Source organism: Solanum pennellii, chromosome 2, assembly GCF_001406875.1.
Source record: "Solanum pennellii chromosome 2, SPENNV200".
NCBI lineage: Eukaryota > Viridiplantae > Streptophyta > Magnoliopsida > Solanales > Solanaceae > Solanum > Solanum pennellii.
In genome coordinates this window covers 59,532,453-59,554,408 of record NC_028638.1, presented here as the reverse complement: position 1 = coordinate 59,554,408, position 21,956 = coordinate 59,532,453, and the positions used below count along the sequence as shown (strand labels likewise).

Here is a 21,956-nt window from a genome sequence, read left to right as displayed (position 1 = left end):
TTTTTTAAAAAAATTAATGGGGTCGCACAAGGGAGTGGGGGTGGTGGCATTAAAAATGAATTTTTTTTAAATTTGAAATATTTTTCAAAAACAATTTTAAAAATAAAAAGTTGATGTGGAGTCGGGGTTGGAGTAAAAAATTAAAAATAAATTGATATATTTGCCAAAAACAGTTTTTTCTTTTAAACTTTTTTTTTACGGAAATGGCAGGGGGTAGGGCAGGGGTGGAGTGGCGTAAAATAAAAAAAATTGAAATACTATCCATAAATAGTTTTTTTTTAAAAATTGACGAGGATGTTTACGATAAGGGTATGGTTGCTGTAAAAAATGAAATTTTTAAAAACTACAAATACTTTTGAAAAATATTTTTTTAAAAAGAAAATTGATGGAGGTGACGGGAGAATGCCGTAAAAATTGAAATATATCTCAAAAGCATTTTTTGGGGGGATAATTGTATATAATAGCAAACTAATAACCTAAGATAAATGGAGTAGCTACTGTTTGATTTAATTGTGCCCTATAGCAAACGTTTGGCAAAGTTTGTCAGTCGCTTCTCTCCCAAAACTCTAGCTCGCCACTCTCCCATTCTCGCTCGACACTATTCTTCTCGCTTTATACAACAAAAGTATATAAATTGTGTTTCTATTTAGTATAAAGCGAAAGAAAATTGTATATACACATGCAAAAACATATATCTTCGTGCTATACACTTAATTATACAATTTACAAACATTTTACTTCGATTCAATTGTATACAAATGCAAATATTATACAAATATTCCAGCGAAAAAGACCAGCAAATTATACAATTGCAGTGAAATACAATTTTCTCTCGCTTTAAACAACAGAAGTGTATAAATTGTGTTTCTGTTTTTGTATAAAACGAGAGAAAAATATATATATTCTTCCTATACACTTATAATTATACAATATACAAACATTTTACTTCGATTCAATTGTATGTAAAGCAAATTTTATACACATATTGCAGCGAAATAGGCCAGCGAATTATCAAATTGTGCATTATACAATTGCAGTAAAATAGGCCAGTGAATTATACAATTGCAGCGAAATAGGCCAGCAAATTATACAATTTAGGCCAGCGAATCATACAATTGTATATGTATAGCGAGGCCAACGAATTATACAGTTGTATATGTATAGCGAATTATACAGTTATATGTTTGCTATGGAGCGCAATTATATAAACTTTGATATATCATACAAATATGAAATTTTTTGTTTGCTATATGTGAAAGTTACCCTTTTTTGGGGTGGGGTGGGGGTGGTGTTGCGGGTAAGGAGTAGGGGTGGCTGGGTTGGTTAAGGTAAAAAGAATATTAAAATTGGAAACATGTTTTTTAAGAAGGTAACTTGAAATTTGAAATATTTTTCAGAAATAATTTTTAAATTTGAACTTTTAATTATTTTTTTGAGGGGAGGGGAGGGTAAGAAAAAAATTATAGAATGAAGTCAAGTTATAAAAAATGTTTTTTTTAATTTTGGAAGGGAAGTTATTTTTCTTTTAAATTTAAAAAAAATGAATTGATTTGGAAAATATTTTTAAAACGCTTCAAGCCATTCAAATATGAAAAAATTAAAATATATTCTCATGCATACCAAACACACCCTTAATTACACACAAGTGGGTCCTTTCTTTCGCCTCTTCCTCTTTCATTATTTTTATTTTACGGTAGGTCCTTCCTTTGGCCTCATCTTCTTAGATACTACTATTTGTAAGTAAAATATAATATAATTGATTATTCCCTCAAAATGATCAATTGAAGTGAAGTAAAATATTTTACAAACATAATTCACCCCGATCTTCACGTTAATTTCAATCTACATCGCTAGTAGTGTGTTTCTACAATGATCTAACCTAAAAATGAAACAGAAATCCCGTATATACCAATAAGTACATAACGGACATTTTATTTAACCGCCAAAACATTAGCTACTAAATATATCTAGTCTACTTAAAGAACCAGTCAACCTCCATAACTAAACCAATCTTCCCCTATATCCATAAATAAATATCTAGTATATACACCGACATTAGATTTGTCTAATGTATGTATGTACAAAATGCCCCCCCAGGCTTGGTGATCATCAAGAAAACAAAAGACTTGCAGCAGTCTCAACTCAAAAACAATTGCAACAAAGTCCGGCTGCATTACCATAGCCGCCTACATCTTGTGGTGTAAAATGTAAAAATTTACATCAATTATTGTCCCGACGATTCTTGTAGCCTTGTGCAAGACAACATCCCTATGGATTCCAGGGCCTCAAGAATGGTTTGCCCATCGAATCATGGTACCCTGGATTCTGAGTAGACATGCTCGTCCATCCAAGACCATTGGGTTTAAGGCCGCTAGGACTTTCCTGGCTACTCATGTAACTAAGGGAAACAGCTTGCTGCTGTGAGGCATTGCTCGTTGTGGGAACTCCCACGCCTATCTCACCATAGTTCCTTGAAGGGATCAACCGTTCTCTTGAACCTGATACATTATAAGAGCCACTTTGATGCAGTGCGTTGCACTCAGATAAAACACTGTACAAGCTCTGATCTGAGTTGTTTACGCTTCCAATGCTCTGAGATGGACCACCAACACCTCCTAAAGTAGACCAGCTCCCACGGGCATGATTCTCTCCAGAGAACCAATTCTGATTTAACAAGTCTCCACTGCTTAGATGAGTTTGAGGCGGTGTCGACACATGAACAGAATTGACGGCCCAATCTTGAATGCCAACATTCAACTGTTCATGCCTAGGGAAAGAATATCGACTTCCATCTGTGTATAGATTCCCCTGAAAGTTCTGATGCATGAGGAGATCATTCAGCCCCTTGTGTCGTAGCTCAGTTGGTAACTGCACATGAAGCTGCTCCCTAAAATGACCAGAATATTGACTTTGCTGCACCATCAGATTGGTTGCTGGTTGGAAGTCCAGAGGAGACTGTCTCTGCTCACGGTTGTAAGATGAACTATCTGGATCCTTGAAAAATGGGTGGAATATTTCGTTCCTGTTCTGAGGGTATGAACCAAAAAGAGAAATGGCACTGGGTTCTCTGGACAACATATCCCTCCCAGAATCCTTTCCTGTTGGGACAGCTTCCAGATTAATAAGACTACCGACTCTCTCCTCAGTCACTCGAGGATGCCCTAGTGACAACTCCTCGGCAGAAGAATATTCATGACTTATGGGAGTGGCACACCCATAAGAGGCAGCTATGCTAATTGCTGGCCAACCATCACTGGTAGAAGCAAGAGAAACCCCTTGATCAACAGGAACATCTACACTATTCAACCCTTCTGGATACTCTGATACAGTTGGGGAAACTTCATCTGCCTGCTGGATTATATTGTTCTCATTAGAATCCAGCTTAAAGTGACCTAACTGATTGCTCTCATCAAGTGAAACAGGACCAAGATCCTGACTGAGTGAGACGGGGAGAGACTCGTCATCGTAATCAGTGTTAGCTGTGCTATCAGGAGTTTGTTCATCAAATAAGCTTGCAGAATCTCCTCCCTCCTGATCCTGACAATATATAACCAAAGAGTTTATTTGAATCTTATCAAAGAACATAGGAGAACTTAAAAAAAAATCTTCTCAGGCAAATTATAATAGAACAAAACTATCAACTGAAGTTTCTGCTACTCATTTATTTGTAATTTACGAGACAGGAGGACCCCACCTTCCAACATAAACGAGTTGCTAAAAATTTTGGTTGAACCTTTTCGACTCGGTACAATTCTTTTTCTATTAGTATAACTCACCTCTGGCTGTATAGGAAGCTCATTATTTAGTATTTCTCTTTCCATTTGCTTCTCGATCAACCCATCAGATTCTTCCTTGCCCTCATGCTGATCAACCTAGAGCAAACTAGGACATTTTAACATTACACAACTAAAGAAACCATCTTCACTTCAACATACACGAGTTGGTAAGAACTCGCCTCTATACATTTGTTTTTAATTAGTATAACTAACCTCTGACTTTATAGGATCATTATTCAGAATTTCTCTTTCCATTTGCTTCTCGATCAACCCATCAGATTTTTCCTTGACCTCATGCTGATCAACCTAAAGTACACTTGGACACTTAATAATTAAACAACGAAAAAAACCATCTTCCCTTCAACATACACGAGTTGGTAATAATTTCCCTCCATACAATTGCTTTTCTATTATTGTTATAACTGACCTCTGACTGTAGAGGAAGCTCATTATTTAGTACTTCTCTTTCAATTTGCTTCTCGATCAACCCATCAGAATTTTCCTCGCCCTCGTGCTGATCAACCTAGAGCAAACTTGGACATTTTAACAATTAGATAACTAAGGAAACCATCTTCCCTACAACATACACGAGTTGGTAAGAATTCGCCTATTTTTCTATTAGTGTGACTGACCTCTGACTGTAGAGGAAGCTCATTATTTAGTATTTCTCTTTCCATTTGCTTCTCTATCAACCCATCAGATTCATCCATACTCTCATGCTTATCAACCTAGAGCAAACTTGGATATTTTAATAATTAGACAACTTAAGATCCCATCTTCCCTTCAACATACAAGAGTTAGTAAGAATTATAGGGGAAGCCTTTACACGTCTGTACAATTTTTTTATATTGATTATTGGTATAACTGACCTCTGACTGTAGAAAAACCTCATTATTTACTATTTCTCTTTCCGTTTGCTTCTCTATCAACCGATCAGATTTTTCATTGTCCTCCTGCTGGTCAGCCTGGAACAAACTTAGACAATTAACAATTAGACAACTACGATAAAGTATCTGGAACTTCCATTAGAAAAAGCAAAAAGAAAAAAAAATGTCCAAAACATTGAACCATCTTCAAAACCGATTCCTCAAAAAAGTGATGAGATAACCCTTATTGAACCCTCAAAGACAAAGGAGAGAAAAGCTAAAAGTATAAACCTCTACTTCCATTGAGAGTATAATTTCTGCTTCTTTATTATCAGTTTGTTCTGCAAAGATCCCATCAGAGTAAGTTCTCTCTTCTGCTTCTTTACAATCAGTTAGTTCTGCAAAGATCCCATCAGAACTCATTTTGTCTGTACCCTGATAAACCAAGTAAAAACAAATCATCAGGTAATTCAAACAGATTCTCTGAACTTGGATGTATAAGATAAGATGCACTCCGAAGACAGACCTTAATTTGGACATTAAGTTTTTTTTCCATTTCTTGACCTAATGATATTCTCACATAATATTCTTGTGAACGTCTCTTTATCCATTTTGCAAAACCAGCAGGGACATCCCTATTTGCCAGCTGCAGCCTGTATAAACACTCACTAAGAAATGTGGAGATCGATAATACTAGAAGAAATGTTTTGCTCCACAAACTAACCAGTGGTCATGTAATTTTTGACGTTCTTCTTCCTCATAAAATTCAAATGGCTGTACATGGAGATTTTCCACATCACCTAAGACATTGCTCAGAGACCTCGGTTGTATGCTATTACTATTATGCTTCATGCTGTTCTTAACACGTTGATAGTGTTCTCGACTGACCTGAAATATGATGGAGAAAGGAAGGATAAGAGGAATGGGGAAACTATCAGCCACTGGAGACGGAAAATAACATAAATTCAATGAATGCCAATAGTTTGTACAGAACTCGCACACATGAAAGACTCAAATGAAAAGCATCCCATGTAAGAACTCAAGTGAAAAAATGGCCGGGTCAACATCTTGCCGAATAATGGCTGCAACATGTGTGATCACCAAGTATATGGTGAGAAAACAAACAAATTCAAGATCATTGGAATATTTTCAGTAGACTCGTAAGATGTTCCAACCAAAGCATAGCCACCTTAATATAAGACATGTTCTTTTAATCAGGCAAATGTATACCTTAATATAAGACATGTATTTGGCACCATCGCTGTGTTGGATATTCCGCTTGTTTAGTTTTTCTCCTTTCCTGGATCTTGCAGCCATCTTAGCTCCATCGGGCGAACTGCCATATGTGCCTTCCGTCAAGCCCTTTCTGAATACCCAAAGAAAGGCATGTGACTGTTATGCCCCTTAAAATGGGAAAAGGCAATTATCATTTAAGAATTACACAAATATACATACCAACAGAATTTAAGTTATAATGTAAGCTCATTTTATCTTTTCACCTTTGCTTCTTCCTTTAATCAATTCTCTTCCAGCTACTTTTATCAAGCAGATTTTATTGACAGCCAAGAAATCAAGCTCACTACCAGAACAACAATATCAAGGAGAAATAACAAAAACGGTCGTTGCAAGTTGCAACAATCTCCTACTATGGCATAACTTAGTGCAGTTGTGAACAGATTTCAATATTTCTTCTGAGTTATCCCGAGGTAGGGATGAGTACCGTGTACACTCTACCTTCACAGACCCCACTCGTGGAATTACACTGGGTATGTTGTTATTGTAGAGTAATCCTTTATTGGCAGAATATATCAGGTTACCCTAAACTTGGTATATTTTATTCGTTGCACCTCTGAACTATTTTTTTTTTAAACTGTAACATTGTATTTCACATAGTACTTAGGTAGTACTGAAAAACCATATTTACAAAAGCAGAAAGTAAGTATAATCAATCCAAAAAACTGAACCAAGTCTAAATGGATCCTAAAACATCTATGATTGACTCAGTTTCATTGGAGTAGACATTTGTACACCAAAAGCAGAACAATAAAACACACTTAAGCTTAATTTCCTGCAGGTTTTTGTTCCTATTTTCTTAACATCTCTCGTTTCTCTCCCTCCATATAGCCACCAAATACTAGCAGGGATCATCCGCCATCTTTCTCTGTTTGTAGCCCCAACTCCAGCCATCTCCCAACCGAATAGAGTCTCATCAATCTTGCTAGGCATACATCAAGATATGCCTCGGAGATTAAGGAAAATCTGCCACAGTTGCCCAGTAAAGTTGCAATGTAAGAAGAGATGTCTCACTGTCTCATTAGCATTCCCCACAAGGAACATCTATTGCATAGAGAGATTCCTCTCTTGGCCACATTACCCAATGTCAATACTGCCTCCTTGGCTAGTAGCCATGTAAAGCATGCCACTTTGTGTGGTACTTTGATCCTCCAGATTTGCTTCCAAGGCCATTTGAAGTCTTGAATGCCACCAGTACTTATCTGTTTGTATCCTTCTTTCACCTTGTAACTACTTTGTTGTGCCCCTGCCACCATAAATAATCCTCGCCTGTTTGTATACCTTGAAAACTCTCCAGAACCTTAAACAAATCAAGTATTCTCGGAATTTCCCAGTCATTCAGATGTCTTCTAAAAATCAGATCCTAGCCTTGTTATGTCCACATTTCAGCGACAGTCTTCTGTTGGTGTTGAGCCAGTGTAAAGATGTCAGGGAAACGATCTTTGAGGCTCATACCACCTAACCATTTATCAAACCAGAAACTGGTTTTTCTGCCATTTTGTACCTTTACAGTTCACTGATTATTGAGAAAGGGCCAAAATATTCGGATGGATTTCCAAAGGCTAATCCCATAGGGGGTATTTACCTCTTTGGTTACCCATTTATTTAGCTCCTCATACTTGTGGTTGATCACCCTATACCATAGTGCTTGGTCCTCCTGATGATACCTCCATAACCATTTCACCTTAAGAGCTTTGCTGTGGTTTTTGAGATTCTTGATACCTAATCCACCTTGCACCTTACTTGTGATGATGTTCTTCCACTTGACTAAGTGAAAGCCTTTTCTTCCCTTATTTCCTTGCCACGAGAAATTTCTTCTAATTTTGTCCAACCTCTAAACTACTGATTGGGGAATATGGAAGATAGATAGCATATATGTAGGTAGAGCATCCAAAACAGAGTTTATCAGTGTTAATCTACCTCCCAAGGAGAGGTATTATGATCTCCATCTGGCTAGTTTCTTTTCACATTTCTCAACTATTGGATTCCAAATGTCTATGGCTCCAGACTTCGCCCCCAAAGGCATGTCCAAGTATACTGATGGCAGAGTACCTATCACTCCTCCCAAGATTTGTGAGAGGTGTTCCATATCCAGAACCACATTAATTGGATACAAATGGCTTTGTTCCAGTTTATATATAGTCCAGATATGGCTTTAAAGTAGACTAGTATAAGTCTCAAAATCAATAATTGCTCCTCCTCAGCCCCACAGAGTATCAGTGTATCATCACCATATTGTAGGTGTGTGATCTCCATGCTATTCCCAGTAACCTTACTGACTTCAAATCCTTGTATTCTTCAACATATTGTTAAGCCCCTCCATAGCTATGATGAACAAGAAGGGTGATAAGGGATCCCCTTGCCTGACTCCTCTGTGTGCGTTGAAAAAGCCCTCAGGAGACCCATTGATGAGTACTGAAAACTTAAACAGTTGAAAAACAAAACTTGATCCAACCGATCCATCTGCTACCAAATCCCATTTGTCTTAGCATACTTAGAATGAAAACCCAATTTACATGGTCATATGCTTTCTCAATATCAAGTTTGCATAGTATACCAGGTTTCTTCTGGGACACTCTAGAATCAATTGTTTCGTTAGCAATGAGCACTGCATCCATGATCTGTCTGCCTCCGATAAAAGCCATATGTTATTTGTCTACCAACTTATCCACAACTCTCTTCAACCTTTCTGTCAAAACCTTGCATATTAGCTTATAGAAGCTTCCAATTAAGTTGATGGGTCTGAAGTCCATGAGTTCCTTCGCTCCTATCTTCTTAGGAATCAATGCTATGTATGTTGCATTATAGCTCTTTTCAAACATCCCAGTTGAGTGAAAATTGTGGAAAGGCCCCATAATGTCATGCTTAATGATCTCCCAACATTTTAGAAAGAACCCCATTATGTATCCATCAAGACCAAGGGCTTTGTCTATAGCACACTTTTTTAAACACTCAAGTACTTCTTGTTCCTCAAAATCTGCCAGCAATGCTTTATTGTCACCCTCAATAATGGTAGGATGGTTGCTAAGGTCTGCAAGATTCTACATACAATTTTTTGTAGAAAGAAATAATTTCTTCTTTAATTATGTTTGGCTCTGTTATAATCTCTCCCTTAACTTCCAGTTGATAAATATTGTTGCATCTCTTGTGGATATTAGTTGTTTGGTGGAAAAACTTTATATTCCTATCCCCTTCGTTGAGCCACAAAGCCCGTGATCTCTGTCTCCGGGCCACTTCCTCATTCTTCAAATACCCCTCATACTCCATGAAAAGTGTGGCTTTTTTTTCTTTCTCCTGCTCATTTAACACTCTGTTGCTCTGATGTGATTCTAACTCAGCCATCTGATTGAGAAGGTTGTTCTTTTGCGATTTCAAATTACCTTGTTCATTTCTGCTCCATTCTTTCAATTTCTCTTTGAGGGCTATGAGTTTGCATGCTAAGATGTAATCTGGCTTCCCATAGAATCCAAAATCATTCCACCAAACCTTGATTCTATCAACAAATTCTTCTTGGGTCAGTCACCAATTTTTGAACTTAAAATAGGATTTAGATTGATCCCAAAATGTCCAAATAGCAAGGCTATAGGAATATGATCAGAAGTCACTCTTTGCATAGTAGTTTGCTTTATGTTGGTGGAAAGATTATTCCATTCTGTTGAAACCATAATCCTGTCTATCCTGGATGTTGTGATATGGTTATCACCCTTGTACAAAGTATACGTTCCACCACTTAATTGCAGATCAATGAGGTCCATGTCTTCAATGCATTCTGAGAATTCTGTCATTGCTGAGTTCAACCTGTTGCATTCCTTTTTTTCAGAAGGAAATCTACAGACATTAAAGTCACCACAAACAGCCCATGGACCATCCATCAAGCCTCTTACATCAGCCAGTTCTTCCTATACAACCCTCCTCTCCACTTTACTATTCGGAGCATACACTCCGGTAATATGACATTCAAAATTGTTTGTCTGAGCTTTCAATTTACAAGAGAGAGTATAGGCTCCAACTTGAATAATTTCCCCTTCCCATATTCTGGAATCCCATAACAATAATTCCTCCTCTAGTTCCATTGGCCTCTAAACAAGCATATTTCATCCATCTCCCTGCTGATATTTGTTTAACTAAATCCTGCACATCGCCATCTAATTTAGTTTCCTGGAAGCAGTCCTGCAACATGTTTTGTACCACCCTTCTTTTTCCATGTTCATTTAGCCCCCTGACATTTCAAGAGATTAGTTTTATAGTAGTATGTGATTTTCCCTTCCCTTCCCTCTATCACCGTTACTTTTGAATTTGACATCAAAAGTTATCAAATTTTTCAACTCTTGTGCTCCCTTATGCTTTGCTCTTTTAACTTCTACTGTTTGCTCCATCTTCTGGCATGTCTGCTTGCATCAACCTGCTTAAGCAACTCAAGTACTTCCTCTTCAAGCCCCTGAAAATCTACTCCAAAAATCTTGTGAAGTTTAAGAAGATTTTGTTGTACCCATGTTGCTGCCCTCTGTTCTGAATCGGTTAGTACTTGGGTACGTAGTGGTTCAATCTCCTGTACATCCCAAATTTCTCCAGAACTAAACATCTCTAGATAATTTAGTTGTGACTCGTTTTCGTTTGCAATGGTTTCCCCCAATATGATGCATGTGTTTACTTCTTTAATGGTAAACAAGAGATTCCTGCTTCTTTTCCTTCTTCGAATCCTCCTTCTCGTAACTGGGTCCCCTCGAAATTCTGTAGATTTGGAGTTTTCCTTCCAGTTCCATCGCAACTGGAGTAATTTTCCGGAGATTCATCTATCACCACCTCTTGAAGGTCAGAATTGGGCTGTGGGCTTAAGTTATTAAAAATAATTGTCGCATGATCCGGCCCAGTTGACCTACTGTCCAAATCTTTGTTTTAAAGATCTACACATGCCTAGCACGTGCTACTTTAGGTTTTTTTAAATTTTGGACAACTACCTCCATGTGATTTCCCACTGCTACATCAACATCAACAACCTGGATTTCTGCTTTCCCGGATATAGATGGTTGGAGATATTCGATGTACCTTCAGTTGATATTCTCCGATGGTTGTTTTATTGCTTTCCAGCGGTAACTCAAATAGGTAGGACTGGGCATAAACACCGAAAAATTGAAACACCGTATCGAATTTTTTTGGTATTTCGATTTTGATTTTTCGGTATTCGGTATATGTTTTTGTATTTTTCGGTATTTTGGTTCGATTTTCGGTATGTAATTTTGTGTTATTCGGTATTTCGGTTTACCGAAATATATTATATTATAATATATATTTATATTATATTAATTATTAATGTTAAATAATAAATATTATAATTTAAAATAAAAAAGTAAAAAGTAAAAGACACTTTTTGATGTAACTATTTTTAGCCCATTAAGCTGAAAAACCAAACAAAAAAAATTGTAAATTTTTAAAAGCCCGAACCGAAATAATAAAAATCGAACCGAACCGAATTATTTCGGTTCAGTGTTCGATACACATTGTACAAGAACCGAAAACCGAAAAAACCGGAAAGAAAAAACCAAAACCGAACCAAATTACCAAATGCCCACCCCTACAAATAGGGTTTTCCTCTCTGCCCAGATCAAGATTATGAATTTGGCTCCATCTCTGGAAATAGAGACTTCACTTGGAATGCTCCGACCATCACCTCGTATTTCGATCCTTGCCCATTTGAGATGGTTTCTCAATTTTGTCTCCTCCGTCATCAACCATCCACCGCAGAGCTCGCCGATCTCGTTGAAGGTCTCGTCCGTCCATAAATGCATAGGCAAACCCATAACCCTAATCCAAGTGGATTTGGGTTCATATGTAGTTGGTTCACAACCTACATATGGGTTCCACCACTCTAATTTTATTTTGTTTCTCTTCCACATCCATTCTCCCTGAAGGATTTGTTCCGCCATATATCTGTTAGGGAACTCGAAGAGAAAGTGTCCACCCATCATCTCATATATATTGACTCCAAAAGCCTTCTTCCACACTGTTGTAGATCATTGTCTAACATCAGATTCTGCATTGTTTTTGTTAAAGAATCTGACAATGCACCTTCCCAGCACCTTGTTCTCTGCTTTTGACAATTACCTCGGATTCAGTCTTTTTGTCCTTAGATGTGGGTGCCTCATATTTGCTACTCTGCCATTTACTGCCCTCAACCACCTTTGCAAAAGAGACATTTATGTCACATTTTTTGGACTTGATCTTCAACTCCTTCTGTATATGCATTTAATAAAGCTTTGTATCTTAAATGCCACACTCCTCCACCCAGCGTAATGTCTAATTCAGGTACTATGATAACTGATCTGTCTTCTCCCTTTAGTGACAGAATGCTCATGTACCTCCCATGAGCATTATATTTCCTGGTACCAAAAAGCTCTGCTGCCTGGTCCTTGTATCGCCATCTTCTCACTAAATTTTTCTGGTCGGATAAAGCTTCCCTGAGAATGAAGCATATCCATTCCATCATCTTCGCACTAAGTGTAATCCTACTCATCTTCTTTCTGCTTCTTTCTACCCAATCATACCGAAAAACATGATTGGAAGTCCATCAGGTAATATCGTAAGATTTGAATCCTTGATTGAAGTATAGTCTATTATCCCCCTTGGTATAGAAGGGTATAAGAGGAAAGAAAAGAGATTTTGAGGTACCACACCTCTGAACTATTTTTTGTCATGATTATCCCCAAAAACTTGCAATTTGATAGCCTCGACCCTCCTACACGAATATGTCAAAGAGCATGTGTCCACGTTCTTTAGGCTCTTTGGATTGAAAAATCAAAAATCAACTTCTAAAAGGGGTATTTTCACCCGTTAATTGCCGGATAATCATATAAAATGTTTTATTTGTTCCAATTATGTATTCTTCTTAATAGATACAATGCACAATTATCACACTTCGTATTTCTTTTTATTTTCTCTTTAGATGCAACGACAGTTAGCATAATTATGTTTTTCTTCTTTATTTTGGGCCAAATCTGTAAAGATATGGCTGAAACTCTTGTTTTTTTTAAAATGGCTAACTTTGTAATGATTCACAATTACACAGTGCTCACTGAGTATGGTCCCAATTTACAACAAAAGAACTCTAAGAACCTGCAGCTATTCTAAAACCTAAAATGGTGTCTAGCATATCCAGATTTTCTACAGCTTGTAAAGAGTAGGATAGTCTACACCAAAAAAAATGCAAATTGCAGTTCATTTTATCTGTTGAACTGTATTGCTCCTATTCTCAAAGCACCTTGAATTCCTTTCTTTCCAAACTGTCCACCATATGCATGCTAGTATAATCCTCCATCTTACTCCGTCTCAAAATCTCCCTTCCGGTTGTTCCCAGCTTAACAAGGTCGCTGCAACATAAGCTGGCATTATCCAAGTGATTCCTTTGGAAGCCAAAAAAATCCTCCATACTTGTCCTATTACCTTGCAGTGGAGAAAGAGATGTTTTACGGTCTCGATTGTTTCCCTGCATAAGCAGCAATCTGGGACATATAGTTATCCCTTTTCTCATCAGGTTGTCTGAGTGAGGACAGCTTCTCTAGACAGAAGCAATACAGAATCAAGAGACTTTGAAAGGAATCTCTGTCTTCCAAATATTCTTCTAGGTCCAGCCTTCAATCTGATGACAGGTATGGTTCAAATCTTTGTATGCTATGTTTACCTTAAACTTTAAAGTTCCCACCAGAGTTTGTCAAGCCCTTCCTGTAAGCCACCCCAAGGCTCCAGATAAAGAGAAAAAGGAGTTCACCTAGTCAACTCCCTATAAGAGAAAGTTTTAACCGAAATAATGAAGTTCTAGCTGTGTATTTCTTATCATTCTTCTACAAATGCAATGACAACTTTTCCCAACTAAAAAAGAAACAAGGAGAAAAAAGGCTTTAACATGGTAAAGTGGGAATGACTGACTCACAGTAAGGAAGGGGGGCATAAGAGATCTCAGTTTACATAACAGAAGTCTGCTTCAAAAATGGGTATGAAGATTCAGTAGGGAAGACTTGGCTCTATGGCTAAGAAGATTCATAACCTAAAAGTATGGCTTAATGAATCAGCGGATCACTGGAGATGTACTTAGCACTTATGGTTGTATTACCCAACTCATTCTTAAGATACAAAAGTACGTGTACCACAGATTTGCAATTGTCTTGCAATGTAAGAACACATACTCCTTGTTTTCTGCATCCTGTCACATAGCAAGCCTCTTGAGCAAATCTGAAACCTCTTCTTTGTAGGACGTCATGAGTTGAGCAAGCTCTTCTAACAACCAACCATAAAAAGCATGAAACTTCGAGGAGAACTTTGGCCCTCCGTATGAGTTTCCAAGGCCACAAAGCTGTCAAGGAGGTTACATTGTTTAGATTCCAAAAGGCTTACTTAACTAAAAAATTCCCTTTATGCACAGCTTGCACACTTGTCTATCTATGTCAGTTGAGCCTTGAGGTGCCTGAGAAGGAGTTCAAAACTTGTAACATGCATGAGACTCCAATTTCCGAATCATTTAAGGCCCTCCTGAGGATCAAATTCCAACCTCTGGCACTCCATATCTGTTAGACTGAAATTTTTTTGAAGGCTTAAGATGTAAAGATCACGGCATTGATCTTTTAGATTAGTTTGTCTTATCCAAAGGTTATTCCACAAATTTGTCTTCATTCCAACCCCAACTCTAATGGATATGTTAATGTTATAGTTAGGCAATAGCTTCTGATAATGTCTTCCACACACTGCCCCCAAACTACATTTGGGTTGCTCAGCAGTTGGAAAGGAGTGGGTAGAAGAGAGGCAAATGAAGATCGGTGGCTATGAATCCCAACATGCGTATGGTGGATAAAGTGGAAGGAAAGAAACTCAAGTCAACATGAAGATAGAAGCAATCACATACAGAAAATTAAGATGATCTGCTCCTTTATTTTTTGGTGTAAACAAGACTAACGGGGGTATAGAAGACTTGGTAGATTACATAGGATAAGTGAAAAGTTCAACTTCTCAGTTTTTGGCTCTTTCCCGGTCCTTTTGGACCCCAGTTTGTGAACCCCCTTCCTATCACCTTTTGGTGATGGATTTTTTGTGATTTATGAGTCTAGTTTTGTTTTAATATTTTTATAAGTATATGAATATAGTAACTTCTATCAGAGAAAAAACAAAGAATTTTTTTCTAACTATATATTTCCTCTATTTCCAACCAAATCTATTTTTTAAAAATTATTAATTGGAGTCTTAGATGTGTATTTCTTTTTATTTCTTCTAAGAGGAACTTTAATGTACCTTAAAAGTCTATTATCCAACAAGATGGAGATATTGACGACGATGTCACACACCAGATTGGTGCAAGGTGGATGAAAAAGAGGATCACATCCGGAGTATTGTGTGATAAGAAGGTCCACCAAAATCTAAGGACAAGTTCTACAGAGTGGTGGTTAGACAAACTACAGTTATGAGCTAAAGAGCTGGTCAGTTAAGACTCGCACGTTCAGAAGATGGAAGTTGCAAAATGAGGATCCTTTAGGTGGAGGACAAAACGTGGAAAGCAAGGTTGAGATGGTTTGGGCATGTGAAAAGGACATGCACAGATGCCCTAGAGGTGTTAGGGTGGCTATGGATGGTTGATGAAGGGGTAAAGGTGGGAAAAAGAAGTACTGGGAGAGCCGGATAGGTGTTCAGACAAGATATTGTCCAGTTTAAACTTACAGAGGACATGATAAGAAGTTGTGGAGAGAGGGTAGAAAATAAGTAGATAGTAGAGTTTTGTCTCACTTATCCTTCCATACTAGTAATTGTAGTATTACTCTTCTAGTTACTAGTCCTTAGATTTTTGTTACTATTTGTTGTTTCTTGTAAGTACTTAGATTGACGTATTATTTTGTAGCAACTACAATTAAGAATGTTTTGTCATGCTTTCTGTAGTAAATTGCATGGCTTATTCACAAACGTTATTTCTTTTTCCACACTACTTTGAATTGTTTTTCGATGATCCAAGGGTCTAAAGGAAACAGCCTCTCAACCACCAAAAGTAGGGATAAGGTATGTGTTCATTCTACCCTTTCCCAACTCCAACTTTATAGGACTATGTAGGGTATGATGTTGTTGTAGTTATGCAACGGCTACTTGTTCTAGCTTTATTTTTTTCGGGCCAAATGTAGTAAAAGGAAGCTGCTAGGGCTCCACAGTTTTTACTCTAATAAAAAATTTCAATACAAAATATTTGACTTCTGACTATGAATTTGTTTTTTTTTCTTGTCTTTTTTTTTGGGTCAAATCCAGGTAAGGGAAAAAAAATTGGCCGACACTCTTAATACTTTTAGGTAAACAAAAAAATCAACCTAACTAACAGAGTTTCAATCAAGTTGTTTAACAAATTTAGCCTGAAAAAGAAATGATTCAAACATTCATAAGTTACAAATTTTTAAAATATAATAGAATTTGTTATTTCAAACAAAAATGACACGTTCACAAAAAAATGTGTGGCAACCCATGCCCATCAGGTGAGATTGGTTAGGAGACTCGCGGCTATCGAAATGCCAAGTGTAAGGAGGTCATTAGTGACTAGACGAAGTTCGAGTGCGCACTTGATAAAATGTGTCAAGTTTATGAGGGTTTCGACGTATTCTGCCTCATTTATTTTCTTAAATAAACCTAGAACATTTTTTGAAAAGGTAGGGTAACCAAACGAAATAAACCTAGACCATAAGATAATGAAAGAAAACCACCTCAATATTCTCTCCACCATTTCCTCCTCCGAGTCTTTACAGCTCTCCAAACTTTCCTTCCATAACTGCAACTTTCCAATCATACTGCCAAGAGAAGTAGAATGTAATGCAAACAATAAAATGTTCTAAAGGTTAAGAAAGGTACAGTTGAGAAAACTGCATACTTGTCATGGTAATTTTGTAATTCCATGTAATATGCCTTCTTGTTAGCCTTGAAAAGTTGTTCCTGGCGCATAACATTATCAGGGTGAAAGCTACCAGAACAAATCATCTGACCCCTGCAAAGATGCCAGAGATTGATGATATGAGATTCTCAAACCATCGATTTGAAGGGTTAAATCTCACTTGTTCCAAATAAATGCAAAGGTAGGCCTGCATAGTAAACTACAAATGGAAACAGAGAAGTACTTTCAAAGGTAGATTATTATCCCAATGCTTCAACCATAGCCCAAAATCTCTCCAACCATAAGTATTAAGCACTTGAAAATGAAAAGACTTAAAGTATCTATACATGCTATGCTGAAACTATATGCTTAAAATATAGGTGTGTGACAGTTATGGCTCTGGTACAAATGATCATGAAAACATACTCACCTATTATAAGGTAATGCGAAAATATATAATCACCCCATTAAATTAAGACCTGCTCTTCAAGAGACACCTGAACTTTGTGGGGTTTAAGAGTTTTATAAATATCCCACTTCCCGCCAAACCCCAACTGCAAGAAAAAAAGTGCATTCACGCGCCAATTTTTGTCTGCCACATATTAAATTTGTTTAATTCTTAATTTTTAGTTTCATTTTCATTTTTTCTAATTTATTTCACTTTATTTTCATTTTTTCGTCTTTCTTCTTCAACCTTCATTACTCAAACCCTTTGTTCTTTGTTGTAAATCCTCCAACGGAACAGCCATTGCCGCCTTCGACATAGCCTCCATGACGCTTCATGTTATAACACTATTTCCACCACTAAATATCACCAAATTATTGCTAAATCTAGATTAAAATTGATAAAATCACTATTAAATTAAAAATTAATAATCACCCTAATCCACCATCTTCTTTTTAGCAATATTACAATATACAATAATGATGCAACGGAACTCCATTACAATAGATTTTTTTAAAATTAAACATCAGTGAAAAATTATAAGTAAATAAATACAACCAAATCAATTCAGCTCTCAAGTTACTAAAACAAGGTAATAGAGTTCAAGTAAATAAATTCAACAAAATCAATTCAGCTCTCAAGTCACTAAAGCAAGGTAATGGAATTCTATATTCTAACCAAAAATAAAAACAAAAATGGAGTTTCTTAATACTCCCTAATCAATCAAATAATGGAGTTCATATACTCTTTTTTTAAAAAACAATGGGGATAAAAGAAGATAAAGGAACAGCGAGAAGCAAAGACAAGAAAAGAAGTGATAAAAGAAGATAAAGAAAAGGTAATTGGGTTTTTGAATTTGGGTGAAGAAGATAATGGAAAAGAATGAATTGAAAAGGCTCAATTAAACAAATAAAAGTAAAGAAAAAAAATAATATTTCCAATTATAAATGTTAAAATAAATATATATTTATTTTTTTGGCTTAGATCACTCGCTGTTGGCGAGTAAACTACACTCTACCTACCACCTAGGCTTAAAATGGGATAATAAATTTATAACAAATAAGAATAAATGGGTAAAAGGTACCCTGCAAAGTTTAAGTGTCTACTTGAAACAACACGTCTTAATTTAATGGGGTAATTATGTATTTTCTCTAAGGTAATATATGCTGACCTCTTTTACATCTTGAGGTGTTGATTTAGGGATATTTTACAGATAGTTGACACAATAGTGTAAGAGCCTATTTGGATTGACTTAAAAGTTAGTCAAACCTATGCTTAAGTTATTTTTAATTTTGGGAGTGCTTGGTAAAGTAAAATGTAACTTAAAAATAAGTTTAAAATGGCTTTAAAAAAGCTAAAAACCAAAGTAGCACACTCCCAACTATTCATTTTTTAACTTAAAGTCATTCAAGTTTGACTTTTTATTTTTCGACTTAAAAGCTACTTTATTAAGTCAATCCAAATGGGCTCTAAGTTATAAGGTCAATAAGTGCAAAATTACGTACCTACTTAGATTTGATCCTTAGGAGAAACTTGAATGACTAAGAAATTCCCAGTAGAGAGTTACCAAGAAAACCAAACAGGTGAGGATTATTTATGGTGGCATGAGCAGAACAAAAGAAGATACAGGGTGACAAAAGGATATAAACACGCAAGTCTTAGGGATAACCAAGAATTTTAATAGCCTTGGAAGCAAATCTTGAGAGTCAAAAAGTGCCACAAAAGTGGCATGCTTCACCTGGCTGCTAGCCAATAAAGCAATTTTGACATTGGACAGTGTGACCAAAAGAGGTATATTTCTATGCAACAAATGCTACTTCTGTGGTAAGGATATAGAGCCAGTAGGACACCTTTTTCTAAACTACTATTTTACTGATCAACTGTGGCAGATTTTCCTTAATCTCAGAGGCATTTCTTGGAGTAAACCTAGTAAGATTGATGAGACTCTTTTCGGTTGGGAGGAGGCTGGAGTTGGGGCTACAAACAGAGAAAGATAGAGGAGGATCCCTGCTAGTATATGGTGGATAATATGGAGAGAGAGAAATGATAGATGTTTTGAAAACACGAACAACAACCTGCAGGAAGTCAAGCCTAAATGTATTTTTGTTTTGTTTTTGGTGAACAAATGTCTATTCCAGTGAGACTGAGTCAATCATAGATGTTTTAGGGTCTATCTAGATCTTGGTTTAGCATTGGAAAGACTACAACCCTTTTCTTCTTGTGTAAATATGGTTTTTCAGTACTACCTAAGTACTGACGGAAATAAAAATGTTACTAGTGTCAAAAAAAAATTATATACCTACTTAACACAAGTCCATAGAAGCAATACACAGGTGATAAGATAGAGCAAGCCCTACTAAGAAAGTAGAAAAGAGGTCTCATATGGTTAGAGAACTGCAATTCAAGGCCAAAACAATCACACAGTGCTAGTTCCATAATCAGGAAAGCATATGCTTCTCCACACCCCTAACGTGAAACAAAATTTGGTAATCTCGGATACTAGATTAGGGAAAATATTTACAGCCAGTGCGTGGGAGGTTGATTGCATGTCAGATTAGGTTCTATTAAAAATTAAGATGTGTTGTTCCTCTAATTGCACCTATGTAAATGCTACCTGGCATACTAACAATATCAAGTATACTACACTACTTAATAGAAATATAGGGATATGGCATAGATACAGCTGATACATATTATGATCCTCATAATCCATTTATTCAACCCATTATACAACAATCAACAATCGCACCAAACTACATCCACAAACACTAGGAAGCCTTTGTTCATCTTTTTTTCTCCACGAATCTCTCAACCTATCGTTGCATTGTTAAAACAATTGCTCCACAGTCTATAATTTCCAATCTCATCAGAAGAACATGATGCTAAAAACAGTAACTCTAATCTCAATTTAATTTCAAAGCATATCCTAGCTTTCTTTTATTTTATTAATTATACAAAGGGAACTATAATCCCATCAAAATTTGATGATCCCCTAAAATGAGAAAACCAATCCAAGTACTGTCAGATGGAAAACAAAATATCAAGAGCCCACCATAAAAATCTACAGTACGAAGTAACAATAGAAGTCACAGGAACCTCAACTACAAAATTCGGAATTTGAAAAAACAGAAAAATTGTCGAATGTCAAACATATTGAGATATTAAGCAATGGAAGACTTGCCACTTAAGAAATTGATTTCCGAAGTGAAAATTTTCCTCCCCCAGTAATTTATACACAATATCATCTGGTCCTGACCCTTCTGGCAAAAATTGCGTAAGAAATCCTCTCTCATCTTCTGACAAGTTTGCCTGCCAAACCTAAATCAATTACCACAGAGTAAGATATAAGGGTAACTATACCTTCCAATAACAAGTATTTAGCATACATAACTAGATAGACTGTTACCTTGTGGGAGAGGACCTCACTTAAATTATTGAGTTCAAAAGTTTCATGAGGTAGAGTAAAAACATCAGCCAATATGCTATGGTGATGTGAGATAGAATCCAAAAAGGGAGACAATTCTCTCTGTGAAATGCCAATTTGCTCCTTCTTGGCAAGAACACACCTTTTTTTGTCATCCCAAACCAGAGAAACATTGGATCTTAACTTCAAATTGTATCCTGCTAATCCCTGCTTCTTCTTCTTCTTCTTCAGTCCATGGGGTTCCAGATGACAGTCAGTATTGTTGATAGCACGTAGACGTTTCTTCCACTGATCAGCCACCATTGTCAAAGCATGCCAAAATAATTACCACTACAACATAATCATGCTCTCTCAATTTTGATCAACGAGATCCTCTTTATGAATTGTAAGTCGAGAACTTCTAAAAATAACATAAAAAAATAAGTAAGCTAACTTTACAATTGCTTTAAAGAGATGTGTTCAAGAGCATCAAGTGTCCAACTACCCACAACCTATACTTATTTGTAAAGGAGAAAAGGTGGAAATTGGCATACAATCAAGTATCCTGACACGCAGATGAGGTAAAATTGTTTGTTAAAAGCAAGTAGATAGAACAGGCAAAATATAATAAATAAACAAGCTTCATAAAGTACACTAGCTCATTGGCATGCCTGTTCAATTAAGGAAACAAGTAGGATAATTTTCAGTGACCCGGTCAATATATCTATGTAGCCACTAGCCAACGGAAGTAGATCAAGTCAATTTTCAAAGATCAAAAAGATTAAGATTACAATGAGATTACTGCAAAGGGATAATCATACATTATCAACTCCAACTTAAAAAAAGTACGACAGAGAAAATGACAAGCAGAGTTTACAAGACCCAAAAAAAATGTAAGACTAATAAGCAGATGCAGTAAATAGATAACTTGTTGCATACGAGAAATAAAATTTACAACAATATTTAAGAAAGCAAATAGACGAAGTCGTGGAATACCCAATGCCCAAAATAGATATCAAAGAGACTGATTATATAAGTCTCGCTAGGGTTTCAGATGCGAGAAAAACAGTACAGGGTTGTGAAGGCTCTAATTATGTAAATCACAACATGAGAAAGAAAGATGAAGAAACAAAGCCCTAAAATACAAGAACCTGAAACAAAGTCGATACAGGCGGCAGCAACGAAGGGCAGGCGTCCGAGGGTTGAAGCGTTATCCGATACTTCTTGCTCGCGGCCTACTTTTTGCATTTTTTCATTTTTTTCTTTTTATTTTCTCTGGACCTTTTTATCCCGC

At 36.5% G+C, this 21,956-nt stretch overlaps 1 protein-coding gene across 6 annotated transcripts; it reads right to left on the bottom strand.

Annotated features, from left to right (window-relative positions):
• Positions 1 to 1,888: 1,888 nt before the first annotated feature.
• LOC107011077 lies at positions 1,889 to 21,956 on the bottom strand. 6 transcript variants are annotated; one of them, XM_015210403.2, is made up of 15 exons: positions 21,814 to 21,956; positions 20,666 to 21,083; positions 20,441 to 20,577; positions 16,815 to 16,928; positions 16,651 to 16,734; positions 5,873 to 6,008; positions 5,367 to 5,530; positions 5,169 to 5,295; positions 4,934 to 5,077; positions 4,646 to 4,741; positions 4,409 to 4,504; positions 4,204 to 4,299; positions 3,990 to 4,082; positions 3,777 to 3,872; positions 1,889 to 3,537 (listed from the first exon to the last, which is right to left on the bottom strand). In XM_015210403.2, the coding sequence occupies exons 2-15, from the start codon at positions 20,984 to 20,986 to the stop codon at positions 2,269 to 2,271; spliced, it is 2,973 nt and encodes a 990-aa protein (XP_015065889.1). In that variant the 5' UTR covers positions 20,987 to 21,083; positions 21,814 to 21,956; the 3' UTR covers positions 1,889 to 2,268. The 6 variants fall into 6 exon arrangements, with proteins under 6 accessions (XP_015065889.1, XP_015065890.1, XP_015065891.1 ...); XM_015210404.2 differs by having other exon boundaries at positions 20,666 to 21,080; positions 21,814 to 21,923; XM_015210405.2 differs by lacking the exon at positions 4,204 to 4,299.